Genomic DNA, 19447 nt, shown 5'->3' on the forward strand with positions numbered 1-19447 from the left:
AAGGAGGAAGCAATTACGATGCCTTTAGTGCCATCTTTCTAAATTAGCATAGATACACAGCACTGATCTAAGCCACTATGACTGTGGGCCACTATCACTGAACTTGGTCAATGTACATAAACTACAGGGTTTTGAGCTTCCACTTTCCTATAGGGTTTTCCTCAGGGATAAAAGTTTGCATTTACTGAGCCTGGTGAGTGGCAGTCTCATTTTAGTTGACATACTAAGTGGTCCTTCAAGTCAGTAGAAAATATATCATCTGGAAGGATGTGTGCTTAGATCTTTTATATGTGTATTTTTGTCCTTTCAAGATTCAACTGAGTAAATCTGCTTCCTCATAGCTTGTGTTGGAGCAGCCATTTATATTCATCTAGAATACTAAGTGCAGCAATTGTGCAGATTGACCAGTTTTCTGATCATTATTTGCAGGATTTGCCCTTAAAGTCCATTATGGTTTAACCACAGGTAGCAACTGAGCACCACCCAGTTGATTGGTCACTCCCCTCCCTTGTGGGACAAAGGAGAGAATTGGAATGGCAGAGTGAGAAAACTGAAGGGCTGAGATGAAGACAGTTTAACAGATAAAACAGAAGCCATGCAAACAAGCCAAGCAAAACGAGGAATTTGTTCCCAACCCTCCATGGGCAGGCAGGTGTTCAGCCATTTCCGGGTCACCTTGGCTCCATCACATGTAACGATGACTTGTGAAGACAAATACCATCACTACAAACGTGGTCCTCATCCCATTCTTCTTCCCCCAGCTTTATATGCTGAATATGATGCCACGTGGTCTGGGATATCCCTTTAGTCAATTGGGATCAGCTCTTCCAGCTATGTTCTCTCCCAAATTCCTATGCAAACCCAGCCTACTCACTGGCAGGGTGAAATGAGAATCAGAAAAAGCCTAGACTCGATGCAGGCACTGCTTAGCAATAACTAAAACGCTGCTTTCAGTACAAAACATAGCCCCATAGTAGCTACTGTGAAGAAAATTAACTCTACCCCAGCCAAACCCATCACATTCATAACCCCTTATTTCATAGCATTTATGTCTTGCTCATGTCCCACACTATCAGATATGTCATCCTTAATCACCGCTGCCCTTTCCATCCTTTGGTATAATATACAGATGTTTTTCTCTCAGTTTAGGGATGACTCCTATAAAATGTCCATAAATTGTCCGCAGATTTTAATGAACAGATTTTAATTAACTATACTAACGACAGATAATTTAGTCGTTGCCTTTGGACTCTGTCTATTACGGTGGTCACTCAGGACAGGCAAGGTGGTGAGTCGTGTGGAGTTACTGGGCACCACTGCCGGCTCAGCTCAGGTCACTGCTGTGCTTGCGTGCCTTTTTGTAAGGCTTGTCCTCCATTGGTTCAGATGGTTCCTGCTATAGTAATTCCTATAATGTAACTCAAATCCCAGGTTGCAACAATTTGAAGGTATTTCCATTACAGTCTCCACCCACGCTCCCTCTCAACCAGACCTTTGGGTTTAACCTTTCAATGAGCTTTTCACTTTGCCCTTGCTCTGGTTTGGACCTACCTGCAGACTGCAGTCCTATAGGTTGTACCTGCTGCAAGTGGAGCCTTATTTGTGAGCCACAGCCTATCTGGGGGTACACCTGCTGATGCACAGACATATCCACAGCCACAGCTGCTTTGAGGTATAGCTGCTTCCACATGGCCTTCTCCACATCCCTCAACACCATCAGAGATATACCAGCTCCAGCATGGTTTTACCCAATGCTCCATTACTCATGGCTGCAGTCCCTCCACACGTGTACCTCCTCTGTCATGGGCTCATCTCTGGCCACGTGCTCTGAGGTACTCCCATCACAACACAATGCATAGCCACCAATACTTCCCTTACCTGCAGCCACAGATGCTTTGAGGTGTATCTTCTCCAGCATGGGCTTATCCTTGGGCCCTTCAGAGGTTTACCTGCTGCAGCACAGATGTAAGCACAGCCACAGGTATTTCAACATGTACCTGCTCTGGTGTGGACTTATCCCCAGCCATGGGTCAACTTGGTCCCACGTGGGCTGATCCACCAGTGGCAATCCCATTGACATGAGTTTACACTGGAGTTCCAGGCTGTGCAGCACAGAAAGAAGAGCAGAGTTGAGATGATCAGCAAAGCAGCAGCACAGCAAGTGATGAAAGCAAAAAAGAGCCACTGATGAGCACTAGACTCCAATGTACAGTAAGGCAGGCAAGCCCCATGGCAGGCATAGAAGACTGCCATTAATAGCTAAACAGCAATAACAGATGCATATTCAATCTGATACATGCCAGTAAAACCTGTTGTTATCTCAAACCCTTTGAGCCCCATGTTGATTAAGCGACAAAAACGACTTGTATTTTAAACACTGATTGGCAATAAGGAAAGCATCCCTGGGTTATCAACACTGTTCGCAGCACAAATCCAAAACACCAGCCCCATAGTAGCTGCTCTGAAGAAAATTATCTTTACCCCAGCCAAAGCCACCACAAGATCTTAAAGCTTTTAGTTTCCCTATTTGACAAAAGAATTCAATGTAACTTTTTGTAGAAAAGGGTATTCCTTTCTGCCAGGTTTGAAAGTGTGTTTCTCTGCGTTGCTTTGTGCATGTAGGTGCAGATAGGTGAGTCTGGGTTCTAGCTGGGATAGAATTTGGAGCATGGTGCAGTTTGTACATTTGAAGATCTTTTGAGAAGATCACTGAAGCAGCAACTGCTTAAAAGGACACAGGGTCAGTCATCTCTTGTATGCTGTGAGGAGATGGGTTATGGTGCGCAGGAAGATCATAATTCTTACCTAGAACTGTCACCTTGAGGAATATGACTAGAGAACAGTCAACTGGATAGGCTCATAGCTGCTGCAGAAGAGCTGGAGAGGGCAAAGATAATTTTTTCCCCCCAGCCTTTTAATTTTTTTTTTTTTCATTTGTTAAAACATTTGTCTGTAATTTCATCTACCCAATGTGTCCCTGACAGTACATGCACAGACAGGTTTTCTTGCTGCTAATTCAGAGAAACGTCACTCACCACCATCTTTAATAGTACATGAGGGCAGAACACTCAGGACTTCCTCCATCATAAGAAAGTACAGGATGACAGAACAGCAATTTAAAATTTTAGAAGGGCATTTTTAAGATGGATGTTTTCCTAGTAATGTAAGTTTTTCTTCTGCACGTGTTCTGTGTACCTCACTTCAAGGTGTTATCAGTGAAAAGGCTGTAGAAAGGGCTTGTGTGCATGTGCTTCTTTTCTGTGTACAGAAAAAAATGGGCCACTGCTCACGAAATGGACGTATAGCACAAAACTACATTTTCCAAAATAATATACTGGGATGTCTTTGCCGCTTTTGTCAGTCTCTGGTTTAAATTTCTTTTGTGACCACAGTGAATTCCTTAGCTTGGAATTATAGATACTCTGTCAGAGTGTCACCACAGATGGCAAATAGGATGGTGGAATCTGCAAGGAGCATCCTAAATAAATTCCTCCCAGACATTTACATCTACACGGATCATATGAAGGGGGTCAGCTCTGGGAAGTGAGTATCCAGTATTCACAGGGAACAGAAATGTAATTCTGCACTTGTTCATCTGCTAGGGTATTCTGACCTGTAATTTTATTGAGTTTTAGACCATGATCTTCTAATCTGCTGACTTGAATTATGTATCCCTTACAGGGAAAATATAGAATGATTCAGTTTTTTGGCAGGTGGTACAGGGATAGAAGATGTGTGCTCTCTTAAACAGTGAGTGTAATACATCATTACTGCCACCAAAGACATCTTGAGCTTTCGTCAGTTTTAAACCTGTTGCTTTGAAGTGAGATTAAGATCAAAGCTCTCATGGTATGTCGTGAAAACCCACATTCAAACTTAACTGTACATCTTCTGATGGAAACAATGGTATTAAGGATGGGACCAAACTGTTTTAGGAAGTGTTTTGAGCTGTATGGATTGTCTTCTGCTTTGCAATTGTATAAATAGCTTAAGGAGTGTGCTTTGGCCAGCAAAGACTGGAAAATTGAGATGTTAATTTACTATATTTCCACAGATTTTGTTTGCCAACCCAAAATGCCACAGGAGTGATAAATGTGATTCAGACAATTAAGCATGCACATTTTCCTTCACTGTTTTTGCTTTTTGAAGTGTTATCTTAAAGAAAACTTTCTAGGTTCACAAGTTTACACTTCTGAAGATTGTTACCTTGTGCTTTTTTTCCTCTTTTCCAGTCCTTCATTGTATGTAATATCCTGGGTTAGTAAGTCTCGTGGCTCCAGACTGTTAACAGTGACCAGAATTGCAAAAACGTTTTTGGGTGCTGTATCTTTTTGGGGTCCTATTTTTTATTTTTATCTATCTGTAAAATGCAAAAAAAACCCTCAAAGTAATTGGCCCAGCAGCTTGGTGTTTTAGCACATGCATGGGTAGCCCATGCAGAGATAAATAGTGTGGGAAGAGGAAGTGAATCCCTTTGCACTTTTCTTGTGCTTCTAGCTTTCTGATGCTGCCATACTGTCACGTTCAGACTCAGTATATCACTGGTACAGCTGCCTTACACCTGACATAAACATTGTGACATGAACTATATCCCTTCCACACTGCCAAAAGCTTCGAAAAAGACATTATTTGAGTGTCTTCTGCCACCTGTAACGAGTCTCTCAACAGAAATTTCCCAGTTCTGTTTTGGGCATTTGCAGCAAGAAAGTTAGTGCATTAGATGCCTCCTAATACTGTCTGCACATGAGGCACTGGATGATTTTAGTTTTTGTTTAGGCTGATCGCTTCGTGCTACTGAGTGTTTAACAAAATGTGCCAGAGGGTATAGTTATTAAAGGCCACTTGTCCAAAAAATAACATCTCTGACACTGTTCTTGTTTTACTGTCTAGAACTCTCTTTCAGAGAAAGGAAAGGAAAGGAAAGGAGAAAAGGAACTTACCTACTTTGTTGCTCAGTGAGTGCAGGCAGTTTAAACATGGGTGGGAACCGTTGGTGTCTTTTTGTTCCCACTCTGCTGAAGCACCTCTGGAGGAACTGTTGTTTTTTGTGACACTGGTAGAGTTTGTGTTTATTGATGTTTGGGCTCTTTTTCTGTCCATTTTGGTTGTTGGTGACATTTCTTACAGTTTGGGGTTTATGTGAGTAACTGAAAAGCTTGGTTGGTGGAGTCAACAGGAGTCCAGAACTGTGGGGAAATCCTGTACGTGGAGTAAAAGCTAACCTTATTTTGGCACTGGTGATCTTGGAGCGCTTATAAATAAGGGGATCTTGTAACTTTTTTCTCCTTCCATACAACTTTCTGATGTTCTCAGCAAGCTGTACTCACCCATCTATGACTTTCTTTTAGCAATAGTGTCTCCTAACTCTCACTGTAGCATTTTGTAGGTTTCTAAGCTCTAAGGAAAATAGGTGGGTTTTGTTTTTTTCTGCAAGTCATATGTTAGGATTCCTACAGAGTTGAACAGTTTGGATGATATTGAACTGAAAGGTAAAAGAAGTGGTTGTAAATACAAGTAATATGGGTCAAACTTTTTTTTTTCCTCATGTTCCTGCTCAGCACTGTGGCTACAGTCTAATCTTGCTAAATGATGAAGCTTCCAGGGAAGAAGATTGATCCCTAAATGAAGTTTCTTTTCTTTTTGAATGACACAGAGAAAAAGCCTTCAGATACCTTTGAAATGTTCATCAAACATTAGTTAAATGTGAAATATGCTGTTTTTTTAAAAAATAGAGGAGAGCATTTCTGAGGTTTGAATGCTTTATTTTTTTTTCTTTTTTTCCTATCTAGGAATAGGCAGCACTGTGAATTTGGAGCAAGTGGTATTTCATTTAACTTTTAAAAGATGTTGTTAAAGATTTTTCCAGGGTGGATCTAATGTATAGAACAGGAAATTTGTCAACGAGTCCAGTCTCCCAGTATTGTCCTATGAGAGGACCTGTTTATGTCTTGATTTCCAGGTTGGCTGGGAGTAGTTCCTGGCTCATTACCTGATTTATTTTTCTTTAAATCTAAGGCACTTTTTCCCTTTCTTTCAGATCACCAGGTTTTGGCATGTGCCTTACTGCAGAAACCATCAATGGTACTATCCTCAGTGCTGAGCTAGCTTCAAACCCTCAGGGCCAGGGAGAAGCTGTGCTTCCAGAGGAACTTGGCCAGAGTTGTGCTAAGCTGTTGCTTGAGGAGGTCTACAGGGTAAGTCACCAGTAATATATTTTGTGTATATGACTGTAAGGTGATGACATATCAGTAAAGGAAGAGGTGGTTTGGGGGTACCCTCAGACAAGCTCAAATACAGAGAAGTGATCTGATGCTGCCAGTGTTGTCTTCATCCAGGTAAGAAGTGGTTTTGAATGGTTCCGTTCGCAGCAGGCCACGTTGCTGCCCATGTCCAGGAGATGTTACTATGAGCATAGTGGCAGACTTTTCTTTTGTGGCTTTCTGACTGCAGCAGAATTCAGATGGCTTCAGAGGGTCTGTTGCTTTTTTTAAAGAATTGGTTTAAGGGGTAATAGAGTCAATGGTCTTGAACTGGTGGTTGGAATGGTGCATAATGAGTGGGAGAACATATAAGGAAGAGGAAGAAAAAGAAAAGCAGCTAGCTTCAATGCTGGTGACACTGATGGTGATGATGAAGTCAAAAGTGCTGAGATCTCTTGCTTGTGTGAGGAACGGACTGAGTGGTTTGTTGGAAAAGAGCTGGGACAGTGTTTTCACAGGAATCTTAAGTACACCACAGTCTTCCACAGCATGATCCTTGTTCTTGTTAAAATGTTTTTCATTTGTGATGAGACTTCTACTGAATGAACAGCTTTCAATCTTACAAATGATTTGTCCATTAGCATCACAGTGAGTTTCTGATCTGATGAAGAACCTTACCTCCTTTTGTTGTGTGTCCCCACAAAGATTATAAAGATAGCTGTTAATACTGACAAAACACGTGGCCTTTAGGAGGCAGTCATCTACAAATTGTACTCACTGTGTGTTAAAAAGCAGTTGCTCTGAACCAAAACAACCTGACAGGACTTTGAAAAGTATTAAAAATGCTATTTATGAGATTCTGTGTTAGGTAATGTAATCCATTATTAAAATATCCCTTAGCCCAATAAATTGCATCTATACCTGTAGTAGGTTGTTCATCTGTGTCCATGTTATAGCTTTTCCTTTCCCTGCTGCAAACTCTTCATCTCTCTGAATTGCCAACTTGTTCCACCGTTCTGTTCATATTTTGTCTTACGTTTATACAGTATATGCACCATGTTGCCAGAGGACTTTCCCTTTCTCACCCAGGACTCTTACCTCATAGGAACACCACAAACAAATATTCTTCCTGGGTACAGTCCAGACCCTCCTCACATTTGAAAGTCCAGCATGCATGGAGAATGTAGTCACAACTAGTGACTGAATCGGCTGTCTGTTTCTACAGCTACATAGTGACAGGTAGCTATTTTTATTTGATGGGTGAATTGTGAAATCTTTTGGCTTCTTCTTTCCACCCAGACTTATGCCCTTGAAGAAGAAAAGAATTCCAAACCTAAAATTCAGTTGCTTTGTGTAAACCTCCTGGAAAACATCTTCAGGTAGTCAGATGATTGGAAGCATCAAGAATCGAATTTCCACATGCTTCTATCAGCAGCAATAGGGTTTGGTTTTTTTCCCTCTCTTGAAAACTGTCCAGTGCTTGTCAGATTCAAACTAGTGAGGGATTAGTCTGTATGTTACACTTTGTCTTCAGAGTCAATCATCAGAGAATTTCCAAAAGGAAAAAGTCTGGAAAGGCCCAAAGCAGCCAATTTTCTGCTTTAGTGTACTGCAGGCATTTGAATGTGGTAAGTTAAATTCTGCAGAGCACCAGGATAATTAAACTCTTGAGACAACACCAAAAAAAAAGCATCTGAGGAGGATGCAGGATCAGCCAAGTCACTGAATGACAAAGTGATAGGCCATGAGATTTCAGTACCTTTGAAACCAGATTCTGAGTGAGCTGTGGCCTGCTATCATACCACTGTAACTTCTGGAAGGTTCTTTTGTGTGGGAGCCGCTTCAGTCCAGGAGTGACTGACAAGTGCTGAGCAGTGTATGGAGTGCTGGTGGTCCTCCACTGCAGCAGCTCACAGTAGAAAAAGTTCACATTTGTTAGCATATGTGGACTGCTCAGTCCCTCTGTCATAGGCAACTTCGTTGGTTTTGTTCTCTGTTTTTCAGAGTGCATGTTTCTGACAGACATGCTCACAGGACTACCCAGGGAATTTGGAAAGATGAGCTTTCTCATTGATTTTTTTGGAAGTTTTTTTTGAGCTTAGGTCAGTTTGACCTAATGTTGATGCCAAAGAAGATATAAAAACATGTTGCAAAGCGTGCAATGTTTGTTTAGTTTGAAGTTACTATTTTTATTGAAGTTTCTTTGCCTGAATAAGATGTCTAGTGAAATGGTAAAAATTTAGGAAAGCTGTGCCTGCAGCAAGAATAGTTTCCAGTAAACAGGCACTCTTTTAGTCCTACTCTATTTACCCTAACTACTCACTTAATGCAGGGCTAAAGGGAGAATTTGTTTTCCTGTGCTTAGGTCTCCTCTTTATGAGATGGATTCTCCATTTGTGTCTTTGCCTGTAGATACTGGGCTGCAGGAGCCAGAGAGGATTGACCAAAAAAGACACCCTAGGAGCACTGGGAATAAATCTCTATAGAAGGATTTTAGCTGTTGAGGTCGCCCACAAATCTGCTGGAGGTCATTATGGTTTAAAGGGGCCCAGGGATATTTCTTAAAGTGCTTACTTAATGGTTGCTATTATGTGACCTTTACCACCCAGGAAATCTTTGAATTTAAATGCTAAGCCATCCCTTTTATTAAGCCTTCAAAAGGTAATTAAAAAGGTCATACGATTTTTTGGATCAGTGGAGCTTTTTTAATGTACATTTGTTGATGGGAAAATGTCAGAGTTAATTGACTAATAATAAGTGGCACAGTGCTAGTTACAGTGTGCCTGAAAGAGGGAGCATGGAGTGGCAGACTGGCAATGTCTTATCCTCAAAAAAGAAACCAAATATGTATGCAGCTTAATTGTAGAAGGCCGAGTCCTGTGCAGGGCTACCAAGATGATCGGGGGACTGGAACATCTTCCATACAAGGAAAGGCTGTGGGAACTGGGGCTGTTTAGTCTAGAAAAGAGAAGACTGAGGGGAGATCTTATTAATATTTACTAATATCTAAAGGGTGGGTGTCAGGAGGTTGGGACATCCCTTTTTTCTATAGTAGATAGTAACAGGACAAGGGGTAATGGGATGAAGCTGGAACACAAAAAGTTCCACTTAAATATAAGAAAAAACTATTTCTCTATGAGGGTGAGGGAGCCCTGGCACAGGCTGCCCAGAGGGGTTGTGGAGTCTCCTTCCTTGGAGGTCTTCAAGATCTGTCTGGACATGTTCCTATGCGACCTGATCTAGGTGAACGTGCTTCTGCAAAGGGTTGGACTAGATGATCTTTGGAGGTCCCTTCCAACCCTACCATTCTATGATTCTATGATTTTCCTTTTCTGTTTGAAAGTCATTTGTTATAGGAGCTCTATGTAGCATGTGATGGACAGAATGGAAAAGCCTGGAAGAAGTGGAAAAGGATTGGATTTTTTTATCCCTTCTGATCATGAAGTGTAGGGGAGGATGCAATGCCTTCTTAAGGCTGAGCTCTTTAATGATGAAAGGTCGAGATAGAGGGGCTTGGAGGGGCAGGAGAGGTAAAGCTGTTTGTTTTATTTAACTAGAGTAGACCTAAAAAGAGTGATGCATTTCACTGAAGGCTTAATTTTCAAGATGACTTTATTTCAATATGACAAGCCTCTGCTATATTCTTCTTTAAAAAAAAACGCAAACCAAACCCCTCTGCACTTCACGTACTGAGGCGTGCAAATACGTACTGTACAGGTAAGGTAGGAAATACGTGTGCTAAAATATAACCAAGGCTAAACCAAAGCTAGGATCAAGCCTAGAACAGTCTGCTTCAAAACACTGTTGTCCAATACCCAGAGTTGTGGTATTTGTATGTGCATGTCAGCTGTGGTGTTTGTATAACAACATTTCAAAATGGATGAGATTCTAAGTCATCTGGGTCTTTAATTACATGCAGCTGGGTCTGGCTCTGTTGTCAATGGAAACAATAATGGAGAAGCTGCCATAAGCTGAATTAACATGAACTAGAAGCTACATCCTACTTTGGTAACAAGTGCCAGATATTTTGGAACAAATGTCAGTACCTTTATTCTGACTTTGCTCATCTCATTTCTTTTGTGAGGGTTGTTTTCGAGTTTGGACTTGTGAGTATATGGCAGGTAGCTTCAGAGAAAGAAGATGTCCTCCTTGGGAGCAACATGTACTTCATTTGGCACACAAGTTACTGTTCTATCATCGTTAGATTACAAGAAAATCACTTAATTTCCCTGTCTGGCAACTGCCTATATGGGAATGGGCACAACAGCGCATTGCTAATGCACAACAATAGTGAGGAGGACTGACTCACTGCAGCAGGAAAGCTTATGTAAGCGACTAGGATGTGATGGATGCGTCATGTTTTGCTATAATGTTTAAAATGTGATTGTTTCCATGATGATGGAAGCTGTTGTATAAATTTGGTCATAAAAATAGATTTTTTTATAATGCTTTCAGCTTTGGAAAAACAAAAACAAGCTCAGAAAATGTAAGGTTTTCATCCAACTGATAAAGAGCATTTTGAATTATTAACCAAACTGCAAATACAGAAAGTCCTGTGACAGAATACTCCTTAGCAAACTCTCATCTACTTCTTTTATGTTTTTGAGATTAGCAGATGTAGCTTGTGACAGCTGTGGCTCTAGGTTGCACCAGTGAATTTTGCAGGCACCCCTTTAATATAAGATAAAGCACCATTTTTATCAGTCCCATACAGTGCTTTAGATTGAAGGCATTAGGTTGAACTTCCCTTTGGTATGGCAGATTCACACAGTTAGGTCTCCTGTAAGAGCACATTACAAAGAGTTTGGTCATGACAGTGAATGTAATGATGTGTCCTTTGTGGTGTTCCATTTGTTGCATGAAGAGCAGAGGCTATTTTTTAGAAGAACAGAACAGAACAGAGCTGAGACTTGTCACACTGAAGGCCATCTTGAACATTAAACCTTCAGTAACTCTCCTTAGAAAGCTCCTCCTTTCTGCCTTCTCACTGAGAAACTGTACTGAGTCTGTCACATCATTGTGTTTTCTTAATCTATGCAGTCCAAAGTTTGTTTTGCTCCTCCCTTGCCTTTTTGGGTGGTGTTATCTCTCAAAATGATGACAAGTCACTCCTTGCTCACAGAGATAGCTGTCAGTTTACCTCATTAGAGAATATTCATTTTAAAAGGATGATTTTTTTAGTTTTTCTCTCTCCAGAGAGAGAGAAAAATAGGCTCTCCAGGGAGCCTATTCAGAGGCTTAGTATTAGGCCTGATCCAGCTGGAACCTGTTCGCAGATTTCAGTCTGAAATAATGTTACACCTCTTTTTTATAATAATTCTTTTCTATGTGTTTGCATAGCAGTAGTTGGTGGTAAATTGTTTCTGCAGCAGTCTTGACTGAAAGTAATTTACGTTCAAACTTTGTAAACAAAGCAAGCCTTCCAATTCTAGTTTACTCATGTATCATAGATGACAACTTCCACATACAAAACAGTTCACTGTGCATGTATGACTTACTACAATCAAATATGTACAAGAGTATATGTAGTACATAATTCTATGCAAGGTTCTTTCACATAGCAGTAGTGAAAAAAATCTTCCTGTTGTAAACATGGGGGGAAAAATGTTTTACAGAAGTTAAAACCACAAAACTCAGCAGCAAGAACTTAGGTGTATGTGTGTGAAACAACTTCTAACTTGCTGTTTTGCACCTGCTAATACATATTTACCTGAATGTAACTTCATAGTTATCAGGAAGTGCTCCAATTTGTGGTATCTTCAAATGCACATGAGCTGTAATTAAAACCTGTTTTCAGTTTACTGCAAAGAAATCCTTCAGTGCTGCATTTTGTGGTGTTAGAAGATAACAGATTGGGAGAGATAGGAAGGATCTTTCATGTGACGTTGTTACTTGACTTTGTTTTAGTTCTGTTCCTTTCCCAGCCTGCTATGTGCAATTAATTTGTCATTGGTAAAAAAATCTAGATTTTTATCTCTTTGGCCATTGAAAATTGGGGGTGATAATTCAGCCTTTGGAGTGTATCTGTCTCTTTCATTACTCTCCTGACATCCCAATTTCTGGTTTGTACAAAGATTAATTATTAAAACATTTTGGTTTGCAGGGAGGGTGTGTAGATTCAACAAATCAGAGCCTTGCTCTGCTCCTCATGACCCTTGGACAACGGGATGTTTCCAAAGTCCTGCTAGGACCTCTCTCTCCATACACGTAAGTTGCTTTATTCACTTTCATGGCCTAGTCTTCTTCAATTCACTAGTTTAATTGCACAGCTATTTTTTGTATATGGAAGACCTTGCCTGTGGCTATAAATAGAGTAACTGGTACCCATCTTCAAATGAGACAAGTCAAGTAAGTTACCTAGTGTTTATTTCTACACATTAGAATATGATTCCCTTATTTTTTATATTATTCCTGATTCTGAGCATTGCAGAGATGGGGTTTATTGTTGGTTCTCAATTTTGGACTATATGTGTATATCAGGTTGCTTTTTGTTGTCTAGCATACACCACCATGTTTTCCTAGTGATCTCTCAGCATCTGTGGCATTGAAAGGCCTAGGAAACAGGTTAATAGTTCAATTCATGGGCCTTTGTGCAACCCCTAAGCTTTGGTTACATAGGGCAACAGACTTCTATCTAGGTCTTCAGTCTCAGTTTTTATTAAAGCTTTATCTGTGTCTGGTAGTGGTTCAGAGCATAGGAAAAGACTTGAGTTTCTTCTGTTGCAACATACAGGTTAGGAGGAAGGCATCCAGTATCAAAAAATTCATTGACTATCAGACTGGCAAGTGATTGACAAGATCACAGCTGTTCCTAGAGACTGGGTAGTTTTTCGTTAAGCAGATGGAGGGAGGGTTGTTTATCTGACTGTGGCATCAAATAATAAGACTATGAACTGTCCTTTTTCGGTTATCATGGTACCGGTGCTGTATACGTGAAAGGTACAGTACTGTGATAACTGAAGAATGGTGGTGCCATCACATGAGAGGTAGATATTGCCTAACTGCTGTTCTCAACCCCTGAAATCTTGGAAACAGCTTCTTGAAGGGAAGACAGGGAAGCCTCCCTGGCACAGGAGTAAAGTAATTCCCTGTAGAGTAAGTATCCATGTGAAAGGCTTACAAAGAATAGATGTCAGTGTTTTGAAGTGCAGTTAAGCATGTGAAACAAACCAATCACTTGTCATTGTCCAGTCTTTGTCCTTTCTTTTCGTTTGTTTTTAATGCTGTGCAAGTCAAGCAAGTGCACTAGTTTATTTTCTAAGCAGGCTGATTTCAAATAGGTTGGTTGTCACTTCTTTCAAGCTATTAGTGCGTGGCAGGGATGAAGGTCAGGAGCAGACATCCTGAAACAGCAGGTGTCACAGGCGACTGGAAAATCTGTGGTTCTGTGAGAATCAGTTTATGAGGATCTATTCAGGGATCATATAGCTCTGTCTCCAGCAACCCTGTGCCTTCCCTAAGGCGGTTCATAAAGGCCTGGGAAATTTGGCTCCCCAGCAGTAAGAGCACAAGCTTTTGAAGTAAATTGCAGTACTGTCATGTTCCACTTCATCGTCCCTTCTTTTCTCTACTGGGGCTGTGACATCTCTCCATTTAACACTTTCACCCTGCAGAATCCAAGGCTATTTATAAGTCATGTTACACTAGATTAGTTTCTCTGTCTAGCACAATTTAGCATGAATGTGACAGTTGAGCTGGCTTATGAGAGCACTGTGTGGGGATATGGTGCATTGGAATAGGTCTATCAGAATGAGGAAGTGTCTCCCAAATTTGTGTATTTTCACAGGAGACACCCCTAGCCCCTGATGATGGCATGGGGGTGGGCAGCAACACCATGGATATGGCTGTCCTGAGTGGCGGCAGGGACACCAGTCCCAAAAAGACTGCTTGGCCTGTGGCCATCTTAGTTACCTCCTCTCATATGCAGATGAGATTTCACAGAACTGTCAATCTGAGCTGAAAAGCAAATGCAACATGCTGGCTGTGTTGCTGTCACAGAGTGGCCTTGGAGGTCAGAGTAGTCTGCCTGGAGGTGAATTGGCATGAGCCAGGAGTACATGAAGGAGAGTGACTGGAAAGCTTGAGCACCCTGGGCCTTGGTTTCATGAGGGTTTTGTGGCTTCAAGTAGAGGGGGTAGATGGGTCCAGGCAGAGCCACTGACATGATGCCTCAGCCTAGTGGGTCCCTGAGCCCTGCCCTGGGCCAGGAGTGCCCAGTCGCCAGCCCCCTTGCCCGTCTGACCCCTCCTCCCCTCACCTGTCTCTGGCCCTTGCCAGGCCTCCTCCTTCCTTCCTTCCTCCTTCTGCTTCCTCCCTCCTCCTTTCTCCTGTCTTCCCGCTGCCCCGTGCCCAGAGCTTGGGGCCGGGCCGTGGCACGTCCTGTGTCCAGTGCCTAGCAGCCACTGGCCAGGCTTGACCCTGATGGAGGTAGATGAGGAGCAGCACCAGGCAGCAGTGCCATCCTGGGGAGCAGTGCCATGCTGGGGAGCAATGCTGGACAGCAATGCAGTGCCAGGCAGCAGTGTAGTGCCAGGGAGCAGTGCCAGACAGCAATGCAGTTCAGGGGGCAGTGCCATGTGGTAATGCTGTGGCCACTGGCACTGCAAGGCTATGCCAAGTTGTGCCCATCCCAGGGCATTGGTGGCTCACAGGTCTTTGCTCACATTGATATGGGAGTTGGCCCAAGATGTGTAAAGTAGTGTACCTTTTGCTGTTGCTTAGAAGGCTTCTGAGGAAAGATAATACTTAGATGAACAGACATTTTATTTCTTTGGTACTACAATGGGTTTCTATTTGAAAGCATCTGACCCTGAGGAAAACCTCAGTATGGCTCATGCTCTTCTTGGGCCTAAGGAAAAGTGTTAAACTCTGCTTTGTTCTTGCTTGAGCTCAGTGTAAATTTTCAGCAAAATAAAACTATACTTCTCAGCCCCTCCCTCTGTCCTCCAGTCTGTCCCTAACTGTGTGGTGCAACCTTCACTGTCATTTGAGCTGCAAACCTTCCCACACATGACCTATATCAACCTCAAGCTAATACAAATTCACTTTCTGCTGTGCTTTTGTCACATATCCCCTTCTCCTGTTTCCAAGGCACTTACACTTATGCTTTTACTGTTGCAAGACAGAGTGGGCCTCTTGCTGCTCCTAAAGTCTCCCTCGACATCCCTTCACTCACCCTCCTGTGAGCCTTTCCTATGTACCTGGGGGCTGTGGCAAAGCCCTCTTGCTAGACAAGCACAGTGATCCACATATGTGCAGAGAGGTACAGACTGAACTGATGCCACCAGCATATTGCAGAGTTTGCTGATCAGCTTTTTGGTTTTTACCCTGAGCTTACAGCTACATGCTGCCTCTGGCATTTGTACAGTTTATTCTGTGCTCTCCTTGCAGTGCAGCACACCACTCCTGCTGTTTTGGGCTTGGCTGGATCCTTGTCGTGCTGCCAGAGCTCTGGGAAAGGACACAGCTAAGGAGGAGGCTGGTACAGTGCTTGTTGCCAGTGAGAATTGCTGAGGTGTTTGTGCCAGCAAATGCATATTTGCCTATTATAGCAGCAATCAGAAATTTTACAGATGGGGAGAAATTGAAGAAAAGACACTTTTCAACTCTTTCAAGCTGTTGATCAGTTTGAGAGAGGAGAGAGCTGGTGTGTGTGCAGAGGCCAGTTATCAGCCCGGGGAAGGTGAGGCATAAAGGTGTACATGGCATGAGGAGCCATGTTTGTGCATTACCACTGCAGAGGTGTTCCTCTGACTGCCTGCTAATTTTCTTCCTAGTAACTGGTACAAGGCTATACTTTTAATTTATGCTGGGTGGAATCTTGGTAACACACCAATGGTTTTGTTACTGCTGAGCAGTGCTTTCACTGCATCGAGGCCTGTTCTTCTCACCCTACCCTGCCAGTGAGTAGACTAGGGGTGCACAAGAAGCTGGGAGGGGGCACGGCCAGGACAGCTGACCTGAACAAGACCATGGGACATTCCATACCAGAGGACATCATGCCCAGTATATAAACTTGGGAAAGTTGGCCAGGAGGGGTGGGTCACTGCTCAGGCATCAGATCAGTGGGTGGTGAGCAGTTGCACTGTGTATCATTTGATTTGGGTTTTTTGTATTCTGTGGGTTTCATTTCTCCCTCTCTCTCTGTGTTATATTCCTGTTCATTGCAGTTACTATTCTATGTCATTATTGTTATTACTGTATTTTATTTCGTTTTAGTTATTAAACTGTTCTTAACTCAGCCTACAGATTTTACTTTTCTCCCCTCCTAGTTCTCCTCACCATCCTACTGGACAAGGGTGGAGTGTGCAAGTGGCTGCATGGTGCTTAGTGGCTGTCTGGGCTTAAACCATGACAACTGCCTCACAGATACCTCTCAGATCTTGCTAAGCACAGGCCAGCGTAGCTAGCAGCAGCCTGTTTTTGTGTGGCTCCTGCTGCCTGCCTCCTCCCCTCATGAGTGTGCCTGAGTGAAGTAGCAGCAACTTGCTCAACTGAGTTGCATAAGGCAGTTATTGCCCCTGCAGCTTTCTTCATGCGTATTCACAATTTCTATGAACAGGAGCAGACAGGAGGCTTTCATAGGCCTTGTGATATTTTATTTGTATTACTAACTTGCCCACTTCTTAGGGGACCTTCCTGTCTTCTTGGTCTCCCGCTTCCCATTTTGTTGGTCTTTTCTTTTGATTTGCTGTAAGTGTGATTAGCTTAGGATTGTGCTCTCAGCATGCAGAGCAGAGGCTTTTTCCGGATTGCCAGCCAAACAAACATGTGGGCTGGATGTGCACATTCCCTTTCTTTAAAGGTTTAGCTTAACCTAAGGAGAACACGTACCAATTACTGCAGATTAAACCTTAGTTCAAGACCGCAGACTTAACTTGTGGCCGTGACTAGAAGAGACCAGACTTCTGTCAGGAGCAATTGCCAATTTTGTATTTGTAGCCTTTTGGTATAATTGCTTATTCCCCATTTTGTAGAAGCCAGTAGGAACATTTTCTTGACTGCTTTTGGTTTTGTTCCTAAGAAGTGGGCAAGTTAGTAATACAAATAAAACACATACTTTAGATCTGATGTCTCTCTTCTTAAAGTATGCACTGAAGACCAACCTTTTGTTTCCTATTTATCTTTTATTTTTGTGTTTTATCTTTTTTTTTAAATCTCCATTTATCTCTTATTTCTGCTTTAAACAGTGAAGGGTAGGGGGAGGGTACCACAGATTGGTATGGAGTTTGTGTGGCCCTGATGGCAGAGTCAGCATCATGAGTAAGTAGTGCTTCTGCCTGGCAACATTTATTTCTCCTTTCTTCTTCCCTCACCATTTGTCTGTCTCTGTCAAGAGTCATCGCTTCTCTCACTGGCCACACAGAGTGCTGTGGTTTCAGTAGGGGTCACTAGCCACTTCCACAACATGACTGACAGCTGCGTTTTGAGCCTGTAGGCTGGTTTCTCTGTACTAAGCAGTGTTTTCATGTTCTATTGAGTGTGCTCATTGCTGAAATTGGCATTAGTATATACTGCTGATGGGCTTTCAGTTTATTTCTTAAACTATGTTGATTTCTCTCCCTCAGAATTGAGTTTCTACGGCACCTGAGAAGCTTCTTCCAGATTATGTTTAAAATTGAAACAAAGACCCCTGAGGAAGAACATGTTGGTGGGGAGAAAGTCTTAATGACGTGCGTTGGTGTTGGATTTTCCAACCTTAGCAAGACTATGAGATGAAAACATCTGCATACTTCATGGAACAGGGTGACTGAAACCGCTGCAAAGATCTAATGAAACCTGTCTTTCCCTGTCACAGGGAGACCAGTGATTATTCCAGTGCAGAGGCACCCAAGTTCACTGCATCCAAACAGTAAAGCTGACTTCAGGCTATTCAGACCTGTGCTGCTTATGAATGCGATGGCAGTATTCTCTGTTGCATGGAATGGCTGGCTGGAGTCTCAGCGGGCTTGGAACTCTTTGCACTGTATTCCACTGTGTGGGGGACAAGTTGCTGTGCCCTCAAGTGCATGCTCTAGTTTTGTGTATCTACAAACTTCACTCTTAGCTTTTTCTGAAAGGTTTAGACAGAGAGAGAAAACAAGATTGACCAAAATGAGCTTTGCAGTGCAAAACAAATGATCACAACAGAATTGTCAGATTCCTGGAATTGCAGAGACAATATTGGCATGGAAATAGAGGTAATAATTTTTAGTTTATACATTGCATGTGTATAGAATTTATCGAGTACTTAGCTCCTGCTTAAGTTTAATAAATTACATTCTCACAGGAAGAAAAAATACCTGTCTTTTAGTCTTCCTTATGCCTATACTGGCTTGTTTTAGCCTTCTCTGCAAAGACAGACATGAGAGGAGAAACTTCCTTTGCAGTTTTTGTCTTACTGCATATATTCTTTTCGGGCTTGTTTGGTATGCCAGACACTGCAGTTCACAATTAGTTTTGAGAAGCAGCAAAAAAAACTGTAGGATTTGAGAGCAGAAAAAGTATTCAGTTACGCCATCATGTCTTGAAGTGGAGATAACGGTGTATGGGCACCGCTTGGATCGACAGGTGCAAAAAGTTCCTACCGGGAAAGAAACATTTGGCAGATTCCAGGCAAACTGGCTGAAGGTAATGCTGAAGGCCTAGCACAAGGAAAGAAATTTATACTTCAGACTACATTCAGTGTGTCTGGAGTAAAATAAAACCTTGTCAGAAGCTGGTATATGTATAGAGGAAATACTAGTGACTGTGTTATAACGGTCTTACAAACTTTACTTGATGCCTCTGTAAAGTAGGGCATTACCTCTGTAACATGAAAAATGTATATTGGACCCAAAAGTACTTTGACAAAAAGTTACGTATGTGATGTGTATTTTATTGACTATTGAAGGCTGTGTGAGTCATTTTTGTACTGTACTTTGTTCTTGTTGCAATCTGTCTAAACATGTTTTGGAAAAATAAAAGTATTTTTTCCTATATAAGGTTTTATTTCCCTTTAAAACAAAACCAAAAACAGCAAAGAAACCCACTCCAAAACCTTTTCCACATCCCTATAATGTGTCACTTTGAAAGATAAGTGGCTAGTTTGAACTGATATATCAGAACACCACCTTTGGGAGTCACCAAGGTAAGAGAAAGGGGGAGGGCAAAGACCTTCTTACAATCTACTAGCATTGCAAAATTTAATTTGCAGCTAAGGAAACCCTAAATAAATAGTAGAATGTGAAATAAAATTTTTACTATATTTTCTGAATTTCAAGTTACAT

General features: G+C 42.0%; 1 protein-coding gene across 2 annotated transcripts in view; it reads left to right on the forward strand.

Moving 5' to 3' along the window:
• Nucleotides 1-19104, forward strand: part of RCL1 (RNA terminal phosphate cyclase like 1) — a 31201-nt gene extending 12097 nt beyond the window's left edge. For both annotated transcript variants that reach the window (XM_062018309.1, XM_062018310.1), the window contains 4 exons: nt 3418-3543; nt 6038-6194; nt 12304-12407; nt 17768-19104. In XM_062018309.1, the coding sequence (XP_061874293.1) occupies nt 3418-3543; nt 6038-6194; nt 12304-12407; nt 17768-17918 (538 nt within the window). In that variant the 3' untranslated portion in view covers nt 17919-19104. The remainder of the gene's footprint in view (nt 1-3417; nt 3544-6037; nt 6195-12303; nt 12408-17767) is intronic.
• The last annotated feature ends 343 nt before the right edge of the window (nt 19105-19447 follow it).

The sequence above is a fragment of the Colius striatus genome, chromosome Z, assembly GCF_028858725.1.
Source record: "Colius striatus isolate bColStr4 chromosome Z, bColStr4.1.hap1, whole genome shotgun sequence".
Classification (NCBI taxonomy): Eukaryota; Metazoa; Chordata; class Aves; order Coliiformes; family Coliidae; genus Colius; species Colius striatus.